Source organism: Zalophus californianus, chromosome 13 (genome assembly GCF_009762305.2).
Source record: "Zalophus californianus isolate mZalCal1 chromosome 13, mZalCal1.pri.v2, whole genome shotgun sequence".
NCBI lineage: Eukaryota > Metazoa > Chordata > Mammalia > Carnivora > Otariidae > Zalophus > Zalophus californianus.
In genome coordinates, this window is record NC_045607.1 from 49,624,635 (window position 1) to 49,645,079 (window position 20,445).

At 41.8% G+C, this 20,445-nt stretch overlaps 1 protein-coding gene across 3 annotated transcripts in view; it reads left to right on the forward strand.

Moving 5' to 3' along the window:
• SLC24A2 (solute carrier family 24 member 2) overlaps positions 1-20,445 on the forward strand; it is a 244,530-nt gene that overhangs the window by 1,548 nt on the left and 222,537 nt on the right. For all 3 annotated transcript variants that reach the window (XM_027616211.2, XM_027616212.2, XM_027616210.2), the window contains exon 2: positions 487-1,571. In XM_027616211.2, the coding sequence (XP_027472012.1) occupies positions 642-1,571 (930 nt within the window). In that variant the 5' untranslated portion in view covers positions 487-641. The remainder of the gene's footprint in view (positions 1-486; positions 1,572-20,445) is intronic.

Genomic DNA, 20,445 nt, shown 5'->3' on the forward strand with positions numbered 1-20,445 from the left:
TTTAACTGGAATTACATAATTGGGCTGAAAGAAAATGCAGTGAGTAATTATTGGTTGTCAAGTACTTAGACAGTTCTAAAAGAAGTGGTATCTTTTATCACTGGGCGGTTATTTGTTACGTGATTAAAGGTGGGATAAACTGATAGATTTTCATCTACAATTTTTTTTATATTTAACACACACATCTACATAGTCTAACCAACATTGGATTTACCAAAATGTTTGAGTTTATACGTACATGATTGTTATTAAGTGCTTAGTAGGTGCCACATCTTATTCTAAGTGTCTCATCCTCAAAACAGTCCTTGGTGGCAGGTGCTGTAATTATTCTTATTTCTGAGATGGGGAAACAGAGGCACAGAGAAGTTACGTAACTTACCCAAGGTCAAACACAAGATGGGACTTTATCATACCCACAAAGTTCTTTTTGTAGAAAAGACATATGATTTTATCATTTACCTCTCCTTGTTTTAATTTTCCTTTAAGCGTAAATGTCGAAAATATTTCCTGTGAAGCATAAGAACCCCTGATTGTGGAAGGGCCCCACAAGCACCGTTGACCATAAAGTGAAGAAAAGTATGAGAGAACCGTCTGGTTGAGTCAACAATCGGAAGACCACCACATCCACTAGAAGACCCAGGATGGATCTGCACCAAAGCACTGCCATCCCTTTCCTTGAGAAATGGTGTTTGGAGAAGTCACTGTCTGGCTTCAGGAGACATTATAATGTCAGGAAAAAACTGAAGTTAGTTAGAATCTTGGGCCTTCTCATGGGCCTAGTAGCCATTAGCACTGTCCCATTTTCAATCAGTGCCTTTTCTGAGACAGAGACACAGAGCACAGAAGAGGTTGTTGGTGCAAGTGGTCCCAGCGCAGCACACGGTCACCATCAGAGAACTCTCTTAGATTTAAATGACAAGATTCTGGATTATACTCCACAGCCATCTCTTTCTCAGGAAGGCACATCTGAGAACACTACAGATCATGCCCAAGGAGACTACCCAAGAGACATCTTCTCCCTCGAGGAGCGAAGAAAAGGTGCCATCATTCTGCACGTCATTGGAATGATCTACATGTTCATAGCCTTAGCCATTGTCTGTGATGAATTCTTTGTCCCTTCTTTGACTGTCATCACTGAGAAATTGGGCATCTCTGATGATGTGGCCGGAGCCACCTTCATGGCTGCGGGGGGCTCAGCCCCAGAACTTTTCACGTCTCTCATAGGGGTATTTATTGCTCACAGCAATGTTGGCATAGGCACAATCGTGGGCTCAGCAGTGTTCAATATCCTCTTTGTTATTGGCATGTGTGCTCTGTTTTCTAGAGAAATCTTAAACCTGACATGGTGGCCACTCTTTCGGGATGTGTCCTTCTACATCGTTGACTTGATCATGCTGATCATATTTTTCCTGGATAATGTTATCATGTGGTGGGAAAGCTTGCTTCTCTTAACAGCTTACTTCGGCTATGTGGTTTTCATGAAATTCAACGTCCAAGTAGAAAGATGGGCGAAGCAAATGATAAATCGCAATAAAGTCGTCAAGGTGACAGCACCAGAGACCCAAGCAAAGGTTGGTGGTGGCGGTTGTTTATTTAATGTTCTGAATAATTATGTTTTCGAGATCTGCCACTTTTTTTAATGGGATGGTGTTTGGGGCTAGTGTGGATAGCAGATTGCTTTGGGGCAGTGGGAAAACAGAATTTGGGGATATTCTGGTGGTTATCTCCTAGGTTCTCAAGCTCCTGGCTTCAGAGTAAAACACTGATAAATATAGGTTATGTAAGTATCCCAGAGTGGACTCAAAAGTTATTTACATCTGGAAGTAGGCGTAATGATTTTGTGAGCCATTGAATTTTCACGGGAGAGTATGTGTATGTGTAGCTTAGCAAACTGCAGGTATTTTCTTTTTTAAGTAGGCACATGACAATGGTCAAGAACCATCTCTTTAAAGATGTTTAAGGAAGAAAGTTTGTTTGTGTCACCAGGGCTGTACCTTTAGGTCCGCAGCAGGGCCCAGAAGGACTGGTCATTGGAATGGTCATGGCCATTTTTCTTGATCCACATGATGATCTTCAGACCACTTGACCAGGAGGTGGTGGAGATCCATGAGAGGGAATCATTGCCAAGCCCTCCTGTCTGTCTCCATGGCTTGATGACCCATTTTGCATGCCATGATAAACATCACCCAAGATAATTTTACAGTAGAATTTGAGGGAGTTTTCATGAGAAGAGTGGCCATTCTTCCACTTAGGTGGTGAGCAGATTGGTATAGGGCTGAGAATAAATTGATCTGCAAAAACGTAAACTAATTTTTTTAAATAATGGATAAACAACACCAATAAAATCTTAAGTATAGTAATGAAGTTCTGATTTATATCCTAACATTGGAGTGTTGTCTCTGAATGTGATTTTAAACAGAAAACCAAAATACATATGCAGATTTTTCATACTAGTATCTGGGAAAAATCTCATGTATGCAAAAAACAGATGTTGAGGAGTGCCTGGGTGGCTCAGTCGTTAAGCGTCTGTCTTTGGCCCAGGTCATGGTCCCAGGGTCCTGGGATCGAGCCCCACATCGGGCTCTCTGCTCGGCGGTAAGCCTGCTTCTCCCTCTCCCATTCCCCCTGCTTGTGTTCCCTCTCTCACTGTGTCTCTCTGTCAAATAAATAAAATCTTTAAAAAAAAAAAAAAAAGATGTTGAGTGGAGGGTGAGATATTTTATCAACAAAATAAAAGATATTAACTTAGCATAATTCTTTATGTCCAGGTTGGATGACCACCCATCATTTTTGTAGCAACCATGACATGGAAGCAAAAAAAACCCAAAACACCAGTAATATTGCTGTTTATTACGTGTAAAAGAAAAATGTTTTCTACTATATTTTTTCTGACATTTCACTCAGTGTATGGTTGTTTGTTAGAAACTAGTAAAAAAAAAAAGTCATTTAGCAGTAGACATGGCAAGTAAGCATTCAGATGTTAGAACTGAATACATATCCTTGAGGGCATCGTTGGACCCCTCTCCCCACTCTAGTTTTGTAGCCAAAAGGATGATCCCTCAAGCCTGATGGCTAGTTTGAGCAGTTCACATTAATAATCTATGTGTTTATTTCAATTAAGAGTACTTAATAATTGCCAAGGGAAAGACAAATTTTTTTAAAGTCAAGGAAACAATTTGGTGTCTTATAAATATCCTGGGCACATCAAGGGTAAAAAGTCTTTTCGAGGGCTTAGTATATTTTTGTTTTATATTTTGTTTTGTTACATAACAGTGGAACTTCACTAACTTAATCACAGATTCTGCTGAAGGTTATACTGACAACATTTGTGATAAAGCAATTTGCAGAGCAATCTGATGGTGTATTTAAGATTGCAGGGGGATTTTATATTCTGATTTGAGGAGGAGCTGATTTTGTGCATTTGGGAATAACTTTTTAAATACAGTTTACAGGCAATATTTAATCAATTGTAAACCATTCCTGCAAGGTTTGATGATATCAGAAGCACTAGTTTCTGTAGGATGGTGGGGTATGTAGTCAGAAATCAACTCTGCCGGTTAGAGAACTAGATGGCCACATTCAAGGACTCATCCCTCTTTGGGACCATTATGTTCAGTGCTTGGGCACTGAGCTACTTTAGTAGCTCTGGCAGGATCTTTACCTACTACAGTAGGTGACTGTCATGTTAATTTTATGATATTTTAAAAGTCAGCAGCTTAGGTTGACAATCCTTAACAGTTGTTATTCAAATCCATAATTTAGTGCTATGCTTAATATTGTGCAGTTTTTAAATTTGGAAGTTCTGGATTTATCTAATTAAAAAAGAAAGTAGATTAGATTCATGTCTGTTTCTCCTGTTTCTTATTTCCCCCCAAAATATGTTCATTGTATTATTTCCCTTGTTAGCACTGAATAGCTTTAATTTATTCCTTTTAATCGTTATTATTTCTTTTGGCATTCAGTAACTAAATTGAACTATAAAGTATCACGGGAATAGAATTTTTTTAAGCATAGCTATGTCTTGTTTGGTATTCCTCAAAAATGCTAGAACACATTTTTAGGAGGAACAGTGTATAATGATAGGTGATTTCCTTCAGGAAATTTCACCTTGCCGTTTCACTTTTGAAGTATTGTTGGGGAAAAAAAATTGTTTTAGCATTGTCTTTATCATGTGCCTGATTTCAGAATCTTATGCCCAAGCACTGAACATAATGTGTCCCAAAGAGGGATGAGTCCCTGAATGTGGCCATCTAGTTCTCTAACCGGCAGAGTAGATTTCTGACTACATACCCCACCATCCTACAGAAACTAGTGCTTCTGATATCATCAAACCTTGCAGGAAAGAGACTGTAACCCAAGTGCAGCCCTCAGTGAAGTCTTCATGGAAAGGAATGTACTATAGAAGAATTTAGGAAGCAAAATACTCAGCATGTTTTTGTGGTCTTCTTTGTACAACTATGGAGCATGGGAGTTTGGGAAACTAGAGGAAACATATTTTAGATGTTCTTGCTAAAAAATCATCAACTCTGCTGGGCTTTTGGCAGTGAACTGTTTTGGAAACTATTTGCTTCACAGACAAGTTGAAAATTCTAATTTGTTTCCATTAGGGTATATGTCATGGGGCAATTGGGAAGCATGGGAAGATGTGAGCTGTGTACTTTTTTATAGTGACATTAATAGTTTCTCATCTCATTTAATTTTTATACCCTGTGTATGGTTTTTATTTGTTACTACTATTATTTCTTTTAGTGATAATAAGACCCTTTTTAAAAAGTTGTGTGGTGTCATGACAGGGTAAATAGATCTGGGGCTTTGACTCAGGGTAAAAAAAGGTTTTGAACCCAGTGTGTAATCAGCCTGGTGATCTCAGAAGTTATATAAATTCTCTGAGCCTCGGTTTCCTAATTTGAACATGAAATGGAGCTAGGAAAACTATTAAATGAAGAAATGAACACTAAGCAGCTAACATAGTCCTTGGCAAATGTGGGTTCAATAAATGTTAGTTCTTTTCCTTTTATCATCTGTTCTTAAATGAAAAGTGAGTCAAGATAAATTATTTTTTTAAAGATTTATTTATTTACTTGAGAGAGAGAGAGCGTGCATGTGAGCGGGGGAGGGGCGGAGGGAGAGGGAAAGAGAGACTCTCAAGCAAACTCCCTGCTGAGCACAGAGCCTGATGTGGGGCTCCATCCCACAACCCTGAGACCATGACCTGAGCAGAAATCAAGAATCCGACACTCAACCGACTGAGCTACCCAAACATCCCTAAAATAAATTATTTTAAATTCAAGAATTTCACGTTTTTAAAAACTGGAATTCATGCCAGTGAATCACTGAGTTAAGCAGGTCATTGTCTCCCTTAGGGGCATAGGCTATTTGTCATAGTATGATATTTATAAGCCCTTGTTCACATACAGTGAATATATGCAGGCCAGCTATTATCATAAACTCTAAGGAAACCTCCAAATGCATTTATTGTCCTGAAATTTTATTGTGTAGACTTTTGCTTGAAATAAGTAGGCCATTAACTGGGGTTAAGAAATATCAATGCTGAGCAGAGATTTTTGTTTTCAGGGTATTCTTATTTTTAAATGATTGGGACTCTCTTCTAAAAACCTCTCCAATGGCTGGCTAGGAATAACTCTGAATCCTGCAGGATGTGAAGCAGTGAAATCTCAGGGCATCCAGAGCATTTTGCTGTGCTTCTGGCCTGGGTGATGAAGGTCCCTTGATCTGTTCGGTGCTAGGCCATCATTGGCCTAGAAAGCAGCTGTCCATGGTATTTAACTTCTTCTTAGATTTGGCATTATAATCGGACAGCAAGTCAGCCCAGTTCTAATGAAGGAATGGTCTAAATAAAGAGGCTCAAGGCTGGATCGTTGAAGAGTAAGCTAGTTAGTAATTTAGGTGTGTTTTGCTTTATTCAGTTTGTATGTTCCTGAAAAGTTGTTTGTAAATAGAGTTTTTGTGGTTCAAATTGTTATTAATGTTCATGAGAAAAACAAAATTAAAACAATACTATAAATATTCCTCACAAGGTGAAGCCATTCTTATAAGGTGCTAAACCATCAATAATTTTATCAATACAAATGTGTAGGTCCAAGCTTGCTTATGGCACAGAAGATACTATATATTCAACTTTTGTTTCCCCTCCTAATAAATAAATGAGTAAAATGAATGTACAAACTTCAAGGAAGGTAAAGTAAGATCATCCTTCTAATAAATAAAAGGGTAGGATTACTTCGTAGACTTGGAAACTCTCTGTCCTCACAAGAAAGAAAATTTAGGCATTAAAATTCTTAACTGACTAGATGTCTGTGAATGTAGTATGTTTATCTAGGGATACAGAATGGTGCTCTTTTCCTTGCTTTGTTTCCTTCTACTTATATTAAAAGCAAACCCTTTGGTTACTGCATGTGATTCAGAGAATGAACAGGCATTTCAACAGACCCAGAAAGCCCAGCAGATTTTAATAGACAGAAGTCAGATTAGCTGTGGCTTTTCATCCTTGCTTCTCTGATTTCTCCAGCAAGAGAGGACCTAAACTTTGTGAATCCTCAGAAACCTGAGGGTCAGGAAACATAAGTGATTGCCTGAGGTCCCAATTGAGTGGTATTAAACTGCATTTGAACTTGGGTCTGACTCCTAAATGTCTGCTCCTTCTCCTGGTGCTTCTCACTGGACAATTGGGGATAAACACAAAGCAAACCTTCCAAATTAGATTCACATTACATATTAGGCTCCATTCGGTTAGTGACTTCCAAATATTTTTTACCATGACCTCCACTAAGAAATCCATTTTCCATCCTAACCTGTCGTGTTACATAGCACATTCTGTGTAACATAGGCTGACATACACATATAAAAATAAAATCTAAGTATGATGAATTTTTTATTGCTTAAATTTTCTATATTATCAAAAATACCAGTTTCAACCCTCTCAAGTAATTTCATGACCCACCAATGAGTTGTCACCTGAGTTTTAAAAAATAGTATCATGTTAAGAAATTTCTTTTTTCTTCTCTTCCTCTTTGCAGGGCTGCCCTGCAAAGCTGTGCTAGTTTACTGCACAAGGGCATCTTTCTGATCAAGGGGATGAATAGGGACAGAAATTCAGACATCACTCTGCTGGATAAGCTGTGTGCGTTGGTCTGGAACTGTGGTTGCCCAGAGAAAGGGGTGCCTTTTCTTCATTCAACCAAAGTGCCCTTTGGGCTGGTGGTGGGTCAACTTCTTTTTCTAATTGACTGTTTAGAGTTTCAGAGCCATGAATTCACGGGGACCCTTATGTGCACATAAATCCATGCTGATTTTCATGGTTGGGACTGTTTCAGCCATTTAGAGTTGGATCCACATGTTGTCTTGGCTTCCTCTCCAAGCGCACACACTCCGTGTTCAGCTGGGTCACTTCAGCCCTCTGACCAATGCAGATTTCTGCAGAGTCCTAAAATGCCAGCATCTACCAAGCTGTGTCTTGCTCTCTGGCTCTGACATAGACTGATTGCAGGGGAAGGAAGGGGCAGATCAAAGCATGATATGCTCCCTGAGCCTCGACTCATCCTTGTTTCCCAGTGAGCTTGTCATCGGGTGGAAAAGAAATGTGGATGAAACAGGGAGATGAAATCAGAGGAAAGCAGAACCTTGGCAAGAAGACCAAAGCTGCATTTCAATTAGGTTGGTTTCCTTTTTTTTCAAAGGCTGGATTTGTAAGCAAAACGATGCAGACATGGTTCTCGTGCTGGTAAAAGCTAGTGGGTTTGGAAAGGGTCTGGGCACCAGGCAGTAGTAAAGCCATGCTTACAGCTTTAAAGGATACACTCAGAATCCACATTGGCTGGAACCAAGCCTCGTGAGATGATGTCCTTTTCATCCCACACTGTGGTGGTCTAACCCTGGTCCAGGCTCTTTTGCCCCAAACATCTCTTTGACAATAAAGAGGCCAGTTTATCTCCTAGATCCCCATCAGTTCTGATAACTCCGTGCTTCTCTATTTCTTTTTTTAAGATTTTATTTACCCATTTGAGAGAGATAGCAAACGAGTGGGCAGAGGGAGAGGGAGAAGCAGGCTCCTCACTGAGCAGGGAGCCCGACAACGGGGCTTGACTCCAGGATCACAACCCGAGCCCAAGGCAGATGCTTAACTGACTGAGCCACCCAGGCGCCCCTGTGCTTCTTGATGAATGGTAAAGAAACAAGTATATGCCTGTAATTATGGACTGGCCAATAGAGGAGGTGATCAGGTAATGAAGCCCTGAACTTGCCTCCTTCCAAGGGCTTTTCCAAGTAAGGAACCCAACTGGAGCAGATTAGTTCCTTTGGAGTGGTAATGAGGGCTTCTTTACCCATCCGTAGGACCTTCCTGGAAGGGGCCAAGTTTCCGGTGCATGGTAAGTCCCTTTCTCTCTTGCTGTTTGATGGACGTTGTGCTGAGCAAGCAGGCTGCTGGTAGAAACACAGGTTTCACCTTTAGCAGCCGTCTTTCTCCCACTTAAATCTCATCTGTTGCCCTAACCCCTCAAGTCGGCTGAGTTGGTTTCATTTTTCCATGCCACCTGATAGCAGTTAAATACATGTCGAACCACTTCTGTTATTTTAGGCCTGTGGTAGACCCCGAGCATTGGTGTGTTCCAGAAACTTGGGACTTTGTTTTCTGAGATGAAGTATGACAGTGAAGGTTTAACACGATGGAATTATTATTTAAGTCTGGGATAGAGTGTGACCATCCTAGCTGGACAATCTTAGGCAAGTTACTTAACCTCTCTGGACTTACTTTCCTTATCTATAAGTTCGGAAAAATAATAGAATTTTCTTCATAGAGAGGCTGTGAATTTTGATGAGACTGCACAGGAAAAGTGCTTAGCAGAGTACTGCCCCACCTGCCTACCCAAAGATGCCCTACTCCTGGCATCTGAGTCCCTTCCCTGAGCTACTAGCCTGCTGTCCCTAAGTCCAGTGTCTGTACCCCCACCCCCAGCTCCCCAGGGTGTTTTCCTCCTGTCATTTCAGGACCTTGCCGCCATGCCTCCCACGCAGCCATATGAAGGGGCAGTTGCCCCAACTAATCCCTAACTAATAGCCAAATCCTCGGTGTTCGGACTTGAACCTGCTTTCCCTCCGTTCTTGCAGAGGATTAAGAGAGAAGCAGTTTCCCTATCTATGAAACTGAACCTCACTCAGCTGTGAAAATCTCCTGAGCCCTCCTGTCCTTGCCCTATAAATGCATTTACTCTTTTCTTATGTGCACCATCAATATTTCATCTTAGCTTGTCATGTCTCCATCCGGTCACGGCTATACCTGATGTTGGTTTGTCAGCATCTGTGTTTTCTGCCTTGGATTCAGTCACTGCCCTTGACTCAGGGACTAACCAATCCCATTTGCAGTATTTGTTCCCAGGCTCATAGGTAAGAGTGTAAAGGGCACCTAATGCCCTGTGAGAGATGTTGGGAATGGTAGTGATGAGTGTTCGTGATAAAAAGTCTGGGTCTGGAAAAAAATCTTACCATGAATGGCTTATGTATTAAAGTCAAGTGGCAAACAACAAATTTCCAACTTAGGAAATAGGAGTCATTTGAAATTCCCCAGTCCCCTCAAGTTGCAAGTATGGGTATCAGGATGGGTAAGGACCCCCAAGTCTGAAAGTCAGATCACTCCAGCTGTAGCTTTAAGAAGCTTTTTTTTGAGATATAATTGATTATAGAATTTATTTATAAATAAATAAAATATTTATTTATTTATTATATAGAATTCTAATTTACCATCGGATTTAGCCTAAGTGTACAATTCAGTGGTTCTTAGTATATTCACAGAATTGTAAAACCAGCATCACTGTCTAATTTTAGAACATTTTCATCACCCCAAAAAAGAAACCCTATGCCTATTAGTAGTGATTCCTCCTTTTCTCTCTCCCCGTAGATTATTAGCCATCAATCTACTTTCTGTTGTTTTAGATTTGTCTGTTCTGGACATTTCATAGAAATGGAATCATGTGATATGTGGCCTTTGGTGTCTGACTTCTTTCACTTAGCATACTGTTTTTGAGGTTCATCCATGTTGTAGCCTTTTTATGGCCGAATATTCCCCTGCACAGCTAGACCACATTTTGCTTATCCATTCATCAGTTTATGAACATTGAGATCATTTCCACGTGGGGGGTCATCATGAATAATGTTGCTATGAACATTTGCATACAAGTATTTTGTGGATGTATGTTTTCAGTTCTCTTTGGTCTATACTTAGGAGTGGAATTGCTGGGTCATTGTTCACTCTATGTTTAACATTTTCAGGAACTGCTAAACTGTTTTCCAAAGTGGCTACACAATTTTGCATGCCTACCAGCAATGCAATGTATGTTCCAATTTCTCTTTGCCAGCTATTATGTCTTTTTGATTATACCCATCCTAGTGGATGTGAAATAGTACCTTATTATGATTTTGATTTGCATTTCCTTGAAGGATGATGATGTTGAGCATCTTTTCATGAGCTTATCGGCCATTTGTATATCTTTTCTGGAGAAATGTCTATTCAAATATTTTGCCCCTTTTTAAATTGGGTTATTTGCCTTATCGTTGAGTTTAAGAGTTCTTTATGTATTCTGGATACAAATCCCTTACCATATATATGATTTGCAAATATTTTCTCCTATTGTGTGGGTTGTTAAGGAATGTGCTCCATAGATGGGGCAGCTCCTAGACTGGGGACCCTTGGATCTCCAAGCTGTTCTACCCATACTTATATCTAGAGTGATTTGGGTCCCTTGGGTCCAACCCTAAAGCTGCCTCTTCCGTTTAGTTGCTCTTGAGAAAAGATTGATCCCCTTGAAGTTAAGGACTGGAGGAGGATTCGAGTTTGTGTGGGATCCAGGGCTTCCTGATTATGGAGATCATGGGAATGTGTGAGTCTACTTGAACGTTGGTCCCCAGATATTTGTGGTCTGCTGGCTGCCTCACCCCTCCTTACCTACTCCTGACTCTTCTCCCTGTATTATTTAAGAGAGTTTCTTGTCATCAAATCCCCCTCCCTACATCTTACCCAGAAGCCCTGTCAGGAAAGCAGTTGGGCCACAGGCCTTCACTTCCAGATGAGAGCCTAGTCCATTATGCCATCTGGACCTTGGCACTTAGCTTTACATATCTTGGTTGTGGGCCAGTCCTGTCCATTTCCCCCTCTCTCCTCAATATAAATCTTCCCACTCCAGGCTCTAGGAACATTTGCCTTCATCTTAAACAAAATTTTGTAAGTGTATGGAGCAGCATACTGTAAATAATAACAATATGGTAATGATCTACTTCATCATTGTCTACCATGAGCAGTAATTGCACGAACCTGATTAATGAGCATGCTCTGAGAGTAAAGAGAACTTCTCCAAGCAATTGTGCTTGGTACAAAAATGCACAATTGTTTCAAAGCTCCAGCAGTTACCAAGGGGCTTAGGAAACATCTTCTTTCTTGCTTCTAGCTTGTTTAAGCTGCACAGTGACTGGTGGTATGGTGGATGGAGTTTTGTGGCCCTGAACAAGAGGCTGATTTATTTAAATAGGTTCAGATGTGCCAGGCTGCTCTCTTGATGCTTATTTTGAAGGACCGTTACAAATCTGCTGTTTTCGGCTGCCTTTTATTTTAAGTCCAATTAAGTGGCTAGCCTCAAATAGCTCTGACCTTGAAAGTCTAAATGAAGGTGAGGTGGGAGAACAGACTCAGGAAGCATATGTTTTGGCATGTTAGCACTCTGCAAGTCATACACACTTAAGGAAAATAAATAGAACAAGACAAGATAATGTTGTGCTTTAGGAGGAAGAATTTGAATGCCCTGGGAAGTAGCACCACATGCTTCACCGGTAGATAATCATAAACTGTGCTAAAAATGAATCCAACTCTATCTCACTTCACTGGGGCTCTGGGAGACAGGCCCCAAATGCCTGGTAATGTCAGTGATGTTCAGCACATGGTCACCTTGGATCGGTATGTCTGCTGTATGTCAATGCTGAGCTATGCTCTCAGCAGTCCCGGCGCATGATTTCTATTATTTATTTGTAATAAAACAGTGCTTAGAGTACCATACCACCATTTCAGTTTCTTGCAAATGTGGATCACAGGAAGACCCTTCTGTAGTTGAATAGCTCATTTTAAGAATATTATCAGCATGAGGTCTCTTATTAAGATTCTTAAAGCCTTAGAGTTGGGTTATAGAGGTTTACAGATTTTTTTTTTTTTAGCCATCTTTACAAAAATAATATGAAGTATTTTGTGATGTGCTGTGAGATGCTCTTTGTTCTTCTTAACCTTAACCTCACAAGTCTAGGGGTAAAAATGCTTGTTCAAGAATTTCACCGACTCCCTGAATGGCTGTTCTGAAACAGTTCTGGTTTCTGTGCCCCTATTTTAAAATATATTTTTTAAAGATTTTATTTATTTATTTGACAAAGAGAGACACAGCGAGAGAGAGAACACAAGCAGGGGGAGTGGGAGAGGGAGAAGCGAAGCAGGCTTCACGCTGAGCAGGGAGCCCGATGCGGGGCCCGATCCCAGGACCCTGGGATCATGACCTGAGCCGAAGGCAGACGCTTAACGACTGAGCCACCCACGCACCCCTATTTTAAAATATTTTTGTGTTCTTACTACTCCATTAAATGCTCCAACATTTCATGAGTTACATATGTGTCTATCTGTCCCCGGGTTTTCTACATCAAGAAACGGGGGCAGACAGCTTTCCCCTTGTCTCGTGGGATAGCGCTATAATTAACAAGGTGATAGGAATGGATCACTGTCTGTCTGAGCCCACAGGCAGATGGGACTGCAGACACAAAGAGACAGTGACAGGCACTGAATGAGAATACTAGGACATAGGACCAGAAGGATTTTGAGTACATTTTCCTGTAAGGTTCACATACATTGTCTTTATGGAAAGGACCACTCTAAGGTGAATATCCTGAAAAAATGCTCACGTGGTCATCTTGGGAGAATAATAAACCACTGTCTGGCAGTCTATATTTGTGTATGATTGTAATCTCATAAACTTCCATTTTTCTGGAAGTCCTGTGTCTGGATGATCAGAACAGAACCAAGATCCAAGGCCAAGTGGACTTTCAAGAGCGAAATAGATGCCAGAAGATGAGTGCTCTAAATTTCAGGCCCTTAATTGCGCAACAACTGCAGAAGTCTCTTTATAAGATTCTGTTGATATGTTTTCCCGTAGACAAAGTTCAAACAAGTTAGGTTGCCTGGCTTCCCAGACCATAAAGAAATTAGAAGCAACCAACATAGCCTTTGTGGGGCAGGGGAGACTCCTCTGTCCATGCACACAGATAGCCAGGCCTGCCACTGACCTAGTCACTGTCTTTAAGCAGATTTTAAAAGGCTCCCTGCTCTGACCAGACCAATTAGAAAAGGCACAACCCCGCTCCTCCTCTAGCTATAGACAGCTTTATAGGTGCAGGATGTGATGAGCAGAAGGCATCTTTGTGCAGAGAGAAAGGTGCCATCTCCTCGAGGTGGGCAAATACAGTGCCCACCAGGACTCATGTCTTGGCATGAAACACAGGCTCTGCTCACCCCTCAGCCATACACCTCAGGGCGGGGCACACATACAAAGTTACACACATCTGCAGATACACATCACATCAGAAAGACAGCCAATGGCAACAAGAATCTGAAGAACTGTGAGACGGCACAAAAATATGTCTGGGGTAAGTGTAGGTTCAAAACAGAGTACTGCATCTTTTTATGGCACCAGCAGGCATGAAAGTCATATAATAATTAATGTTGATAATCCCACAGAAACACTGAGAGAGTCTGAATTCTGTTCAGTGTAGCTTGTAGGAGTGGCACTATAGAGTGGGAGCTCAGTGACCTACATGTTCATGTAAATGGTGCATGGTCCAGGTAGATGATGGTGGTGGCCTGGCCAGGTTAGTAACAACGGAGGCAGTGAGAGGTGGCCAAATTCTGGACGTTTCTTGAAGGTAGAGCCAAGAGCATTTGCTGATGGATCAGGTACAGGGTGTGACAGAAAGAAAGAAAGGCAGGATGATGCCAAGATTTGGGGCCCGAGTAACGGGAAGAGTGGAATTGCCATTAACTGAGATGGGGAAGATTTCAGGAGGAGCAGGTCTCAGGTGGAAGACAGGGGCTCCATTTTCAGTTGCAGTTTTGAGACCTAAATGGTTAAGTTTAACACCGAAATGGGGATGTCGAGTAGGCAGTTAGAGGCGCTCCTGGAATTCAGATTAGAAATACAAGTTCAGAAATCCTGAGACTCTCGGTAGCGCGTAAAGCCAAGGCACTGAATAAAATCCGCCGTGAGTGAGCCTAGAAGAAGACATGAAGAGGCCAAAGGCCTGAGTCCTGAGGTTTCCAGCATGGAGATGGGAGGGAAAGGAGGAGGAGGAGGTGGAGGAGCTGGAGAAGAGGCAGCTACAGAGGAAGGAAGAACACCTGCAGAATGAGGAAGTCGGGTGCAGAAGGTATCTCAAGATACTTTCTTGAGGTCAGGCAGTCACCTGGTAGGACAAGGACAGAGAATGAGATCTATTTAGCAGTAAGGAGGCCCTTGGTGACTTGCTGAGACCAGTTTTGTTGGAGTGGGTCTGGGAAATGGGAGCATGGGAATTAGAGATAGGTGTACAGGTGAACAGATGGGGGACAAGCTGGGAGAAGATGTAGGGCCAGGAGATGTTTTTCAGGTGGGAAGAACCCTAGCACGTGGGTGTAGTCATGGGCATGACACGGGCAAGTGGGAAGATTCAATGAAGCAAAGAGGGGAGAGTTGCAGGAGCAGCTCCTCCTTGAGTAAGTGGCGAAAGGGAGAGGAGATCCTGGGCCAAACAGGTTGCTCGGGGTGAGCAGCACTAAGTAAGAGGTCCGCGGACGAACTGCAAGGCTGCGGGGAATGGGCGAACATGTTCTAAGACTTGGGCAAGGTCTCTCTTTGTTTCTCTTTTCTCAACGGATTTCCGAAATCTGATTGAAAAATGCTTTGATGAGTAATAAAATCTGTCGATCACAGCAACATTCAATAAAATCAGGTTGTGTGGTTCAGATTGAATTACAGAAATCTGTACTCCTTGGGAAGCCAAGAAGCAGAGTGATAAACATTAACCCATCTTCTTTTAAAAGACTGCATTATTTTTTTGACAACAGGATATAGCAGGGCACTTATGTGTAGTTCAGTGGGCCTACCGGGTGGTGTTCTCACTCTCTTGGGAGCCCCAGGTAAGCCAGGACATGGTTTCCTATAGAAACGTAGAAGTCTGTTGAAATACAAGCTTCGTTAGGGCAGGAATTTATTTTGCTCACACATGAGTCCTTAGAAGAGTGCCTGGCAAATAACAAATGCTCAGTAAACAATTATTGAATGAATGATCAATGCCAAACCAAGGGCAACCAGAGTATTTTTTTATTGAAAAGGATAGTTACCAATGATTTTAAGTGATCTGTTTCTACACGCTCAATTTTTCATCATCCAAGTGAGAGTGTCCATATGGCTACATTGCTGCCTTTTTTTCCCCCAAATGCTTTATACTTCAGAACTGGCTGAAGAATATTGCTTATAGCTCTGTTTTTATGGGATAATTTCAGAGGCTTTTAATCCATAAAGTCACTTTGCTGTCAAAAAGCTGGCAGAATCTCTGTGCAGAATGAAAATCTGCTCCCTGATCTTATCAGGTCCAATCTCATTATGAAATGGTTATGGAGATCATAGCGTTTAATGGGTACAATGTTGGGTACCATCTGTTGGTGAGTTGGACACCTACACTGATCAACCAGATATGGTTGTGGAATTTCAGAACAAGGTCCTCTGGTACTTAAGTGATGCCGACTCGCTACCATATGGCAGGCCTGATAAGAATCAGAAGCTAAGTAGAAGGGCTACACTTTGTATTCCCGGCCTAGGCGCCTGTTGTCTTTCGTTTGATTTTCTTTGTAAACAGTAGGATCTCTGAGTAAGCTAATTGTTCTTTATTTCCCTTTGCTTGGCAAGATGAGTGTCTTCACAAAAATCAATAGGCTGCCTACTGATTTCGGTGCAGTCTTGCCACAAAACAGCTGTGCAAGCATTTTTTTGCAGTCAGTCCCAGAAGTCTCAGAGGAAAGGTAAGTTGCAGTATGGGGTAAGCTATGGAGTCAAGAAGAACAGATGATTTTATTTTAGTAGAAGAGAAGGATATATTTTAGCTCCAACTTGTCCAGTTAGCAGGAATGATTGACAGACACTAGTGATTAGTAGGTAGTAAAACAACTTTCTTGATGGGGCGCCTGGGTGGCTCAGTCCTTAAGCGTCTGCCTTCGGCTCAGGTCATGATCCCAGGGTCCTGGGATCGAGCCCTGCTTCGGGTTCCCTGCTTGGCGGGAAGCCTGCTTCTCCCTCTCCCACGCCCCCCTGCTTGTGTTTCCTCTCTCGCGGTGTCTCTCTCTGTCAAATAAATAAAATCTTAAAAAAAAAAAACACGTTTCTTGAGGTATTGGGTTACCATGCTCTTTAAGGGGGGGTCATCTTCCTTACTAAAAACAAACCAAATCTCACAAGGGTCTCCCCTCCCCTTGGGCCCCCTTATGGGCACAAGGCAACCCCACTGAATGACCTTTAGGATGTACAACACTCCTATGGGACTTTCTGGTTCCAAGGGCCAACAGAAGGAAACCATGCTCTCTTGTTCTTTTTGAGCAAGTAGAATTTATTTTCCAAACAATGTTAGAGTCTAACTCTTAGGTTGGTTTGTTTTTTTAATTAAAGACCTAATGGACACAAACAAGGGAAGGTGAGAATTCCGTATGAAATGGTCCCAATTGCAAAGTGCAGTACAACAGGTTATTGGTGGTCCTTTCCTCTCTCTTCCAGAGAAGGGCTCAAGTAATAATCATGTGGACGAGCAAATGATGATGGGAACTGGGACTCGTGGGCCCTTTCTGTGTCTGTCTTCTTCACCAACTTAGTTCAGGCAAAAGTATGGACTTTGTGTCTGTTGGTGGGTCATAGGCTATTTTTTTCTTTCATGCTCTGGAAACTGGCTCTTCCTGTTTGACATTGAAATGATGCTAGCACAGACTCAGTGGTAGAATCTCTTAAGTTTCCATGTTGGTTTGTCTAGATCATTGTCAAGATCTTTACTGGGTTGTGATTTTAGAAGCCTAGGAAATCCCATTGGCTTATTAGGGTATTTGAGCTTTGCCTTTTCCTCAAGCCATTTTTTTTAGAGGCAGGGAGGAGCAGAGGGAGAGGGAAAGAGAGAATCTCAAGCAGGCTCCATGCCCAGCACAGAGCCTGAATTGGGATTCGATCTCACAACCCTGAGTTCATGACCTGAGTTGAAATCAAGAGTCAGACACTTAACCTACTGAGCCACCCAGGCGCCCCGCACCCCCGTCCACCATTTTTTAACTACCAAGGGGATATTTCTGTTTTACATCTTTGCCAACAAATAAAATAATAACCTTTTCCAATTTTAAGTGAGTATTCCTTAAAGCAAGAAGAGGAAGGAAGAGGAGAAGGAAAAGAAACAAAAGAAATTGCTTTACATTTTTTTCTATCATTCTTTGCAACCAAATTTATGAACCAGTGAAGTCTTCTAAGGATTGATCATTTTTTAAGATCCAGCTGTGTATTTTGCTGCTGTGTTTAGCTTTATCTAAAACTCTCAAATGTGGGGCGCCTGGGTGGCTCAGTCGTTAAGCGTCTGCCTTCGGCTCAGGTCATGATCCCGGGGTCCTGGCATCGAGCCCCACATTGGGCTCCCTGCTCCGTGGGAAGCCTGCTTCTCCCTCTCCCACTCCCCCTGCTTGTGTTCCCTCTCTCGCTGTGTCTCTCTCTGTCAAATAAATAAATAAAATCTTTAAAAAAAAATAAAACTCTCAAATGTATCAAACACATGGTGTGCTAAATGTAGGACAGGCCCCATGCTCGGCACGTTGAACAGAGATAAAGAAGATGGAGGCTTGCCTTCCCAGAATTGACACTGTCATCATTTGGCCAGTCAGTTGTTTCAATTGTAAGTGGGCAAATCGAAGAGATTGACTCTGGAATTTTGAGGTCAGCATTTCTGTTGTTAAGAGGCCAGAGCAGAAGCCTGGAGCATGGATTCCAAGCTCTAGTTTTATACATTTCTGGTGCCATAGACTTCTCCCCACAAAATCTTCTCTAAGCCTGAGCATTTGCTGGGAGGACTACAGCAACATGGTATTTTTCTGAGTAAAGTGACCAAACTTATGTCAAGACCTCTTTCAAAGAACCCCATCTGAAATAGCATCAGATAACATCTGGTTTTCTAGTTCCAGAATAATCTGGAACGCTTCTGGCTTCTGGAACGCTACTTTAATCTTTAGTGCCTCCCAAAGGTGAATTAGTTGTCACGTAATAACATGATTGCCCAAGCAGAGTCATGCTGTACTCAGACTTTTGACCTACAGAAATTGCAAGACAATAATTGGATGCTGTTTTAAGTTTCAGAATTTGTGGCAATTTGTTAGACAGCAATAAAGAAGTAAGGCACCCATGATAACAACATTGTATAAAAAGCTATCCAGGGGAGCCTGGGTGGCGCAGATGGTAGAGCGTCCTGCTCTTGGTTTTGGCTCAGGTTGTGATCTCAGGGTCGTGAGCTCAAGCCCCACATCAGTCTTCACACTCAATGCATAGCGGCGTAAGACTCTCTCTCTCCCCCTCCCCCACCTGTGCATGCACACACTCTTTTTCTCTCTCTAAAATAAATAAATAAATCTTCAAAAATGAAAACAAAAAAGCTATGCAAAAATGTTGGAACACCAATAGCTAAGCTTTGAGTATTTTCAAAGAATCACCATAGAATATTTAAGCTCATGATTCTCCTTTTCTTGGAGTCCCTCTGGAACTGTTTTCTTTTTCTCTTGGTTTCTATAGTTAAAAAAAAAACAACAACAATAACAAAAAATTCCTCTGCAGAAAGACACATTCATTTATGGATTCGTGAATCAAATATTTATTACATATCAACTATGTATGTGCCTGGTGCTCAGTTGGGCATTCGGAAGTAAAATCTGACTAATGCATGGTCATTGTGCACCAGGAGCTCAGGCCAGAAAGTAGATCATTGCATCCAGTTTGGATGCTCACACTTGAAGATTATGGCTGACTACACAGGGCACTGGAAGCAGGTGGCCTTTACGTTGGTGAATTTGCCATGCTCAGGAGCCTGGCTGTCAGCCCAGTGGGCTCATAAACCTGATTGTGATGGTGCATTGCAAAGGAATTGTCTCTCAGAGGTGGACTCGTATTGCCCAAGCTCATTATGACTGCTATCTATTAATACAAATCCAATTAGAGCCCATTAAAATACAATGAGAGCTACATCTCTAAAACCGAACGGAAAGCTCAAATCAGAAAATCAGTACCTTATTATCCCCCAGTAAGCAAGTACATGGAAAACAAAATTATAATAATCAGGGTGACAATCTATTAATTTGCAATGAGGAATTAAACTGTCAAGTTGACTGATCTGACCAACACATTGGCTCTGTAGAGATAACAAAATGTGAAGCCAGATCATGGCATCATGATGGATTTAAGAAGTGTTGCTTTGCTAAAATGCTTGACAGACTCTCACCACAGTCAGGATGACCTTACACTTGCTCAGCCAAGATTTCCTCTACCCTTGAGAGCCCTTGGACAGGCCTGGACAACTCTGTCTCATTATGATGCTTCCTGCTCTTTGCTGTGCTTCTGAAACACCTGGCCACCTGTTCATAACCCAGCACATAACACAGTACAATATAGACAATTATGTTTCCAGGTAATCAGTTAGAAGTAGTTTTCAGTTCTCCTTCTTTAAGGTTACTCCTTGATTGGAATTTGGGATATTCCTATGCTCTTTACTCCCATGTTATAGATGGTCCCTTTGGGTTTGTGTTCACAGAGGGCTAATCAATACAATATGATAAGTTCTATCACAGAAGTGTACAGAGGGTCCCATGGGAACTTGGGATAAAAAGAAACACTTATTGAATTCCTTCTAGGGACCAAGTACTGTGGCCAGCATTCTACATGTATTACTCATGTAATCCATAATAACCCCTTCATGTGGGAACTGGACATTAAGAAACTTGCCCTGTAATTACAAAGTGAGTAAGAGACAGGACCAGGGTTAAAAACCAGGCCATGTGAGCCCAAGACTATGTTCTCAACTGCTGTGCTTCCTTTGGTCTTTTAGTCGTCTCACTCACCCTGAAAGATGGAGAAGAGTGTCAGCCTGGACTCAGTTGCAGAAATTGGAAACCACCCTATTGTTTTTTTTTTAAAGATTATTTATTTATTTATTTGACAGAGAGAGAGAGAGAGAAAGAGAGGTCACAAGTAGGCAGACAGGCAGGCAGGCAGAGGGAGAGGGAGAAGCAGACTCCCCATTGATCAGGGAGCCCGATGCAGGGCTCAATCCCAGGACGCTGGGATCATGACCTGAGCCGAAGGCAGATACTTAACC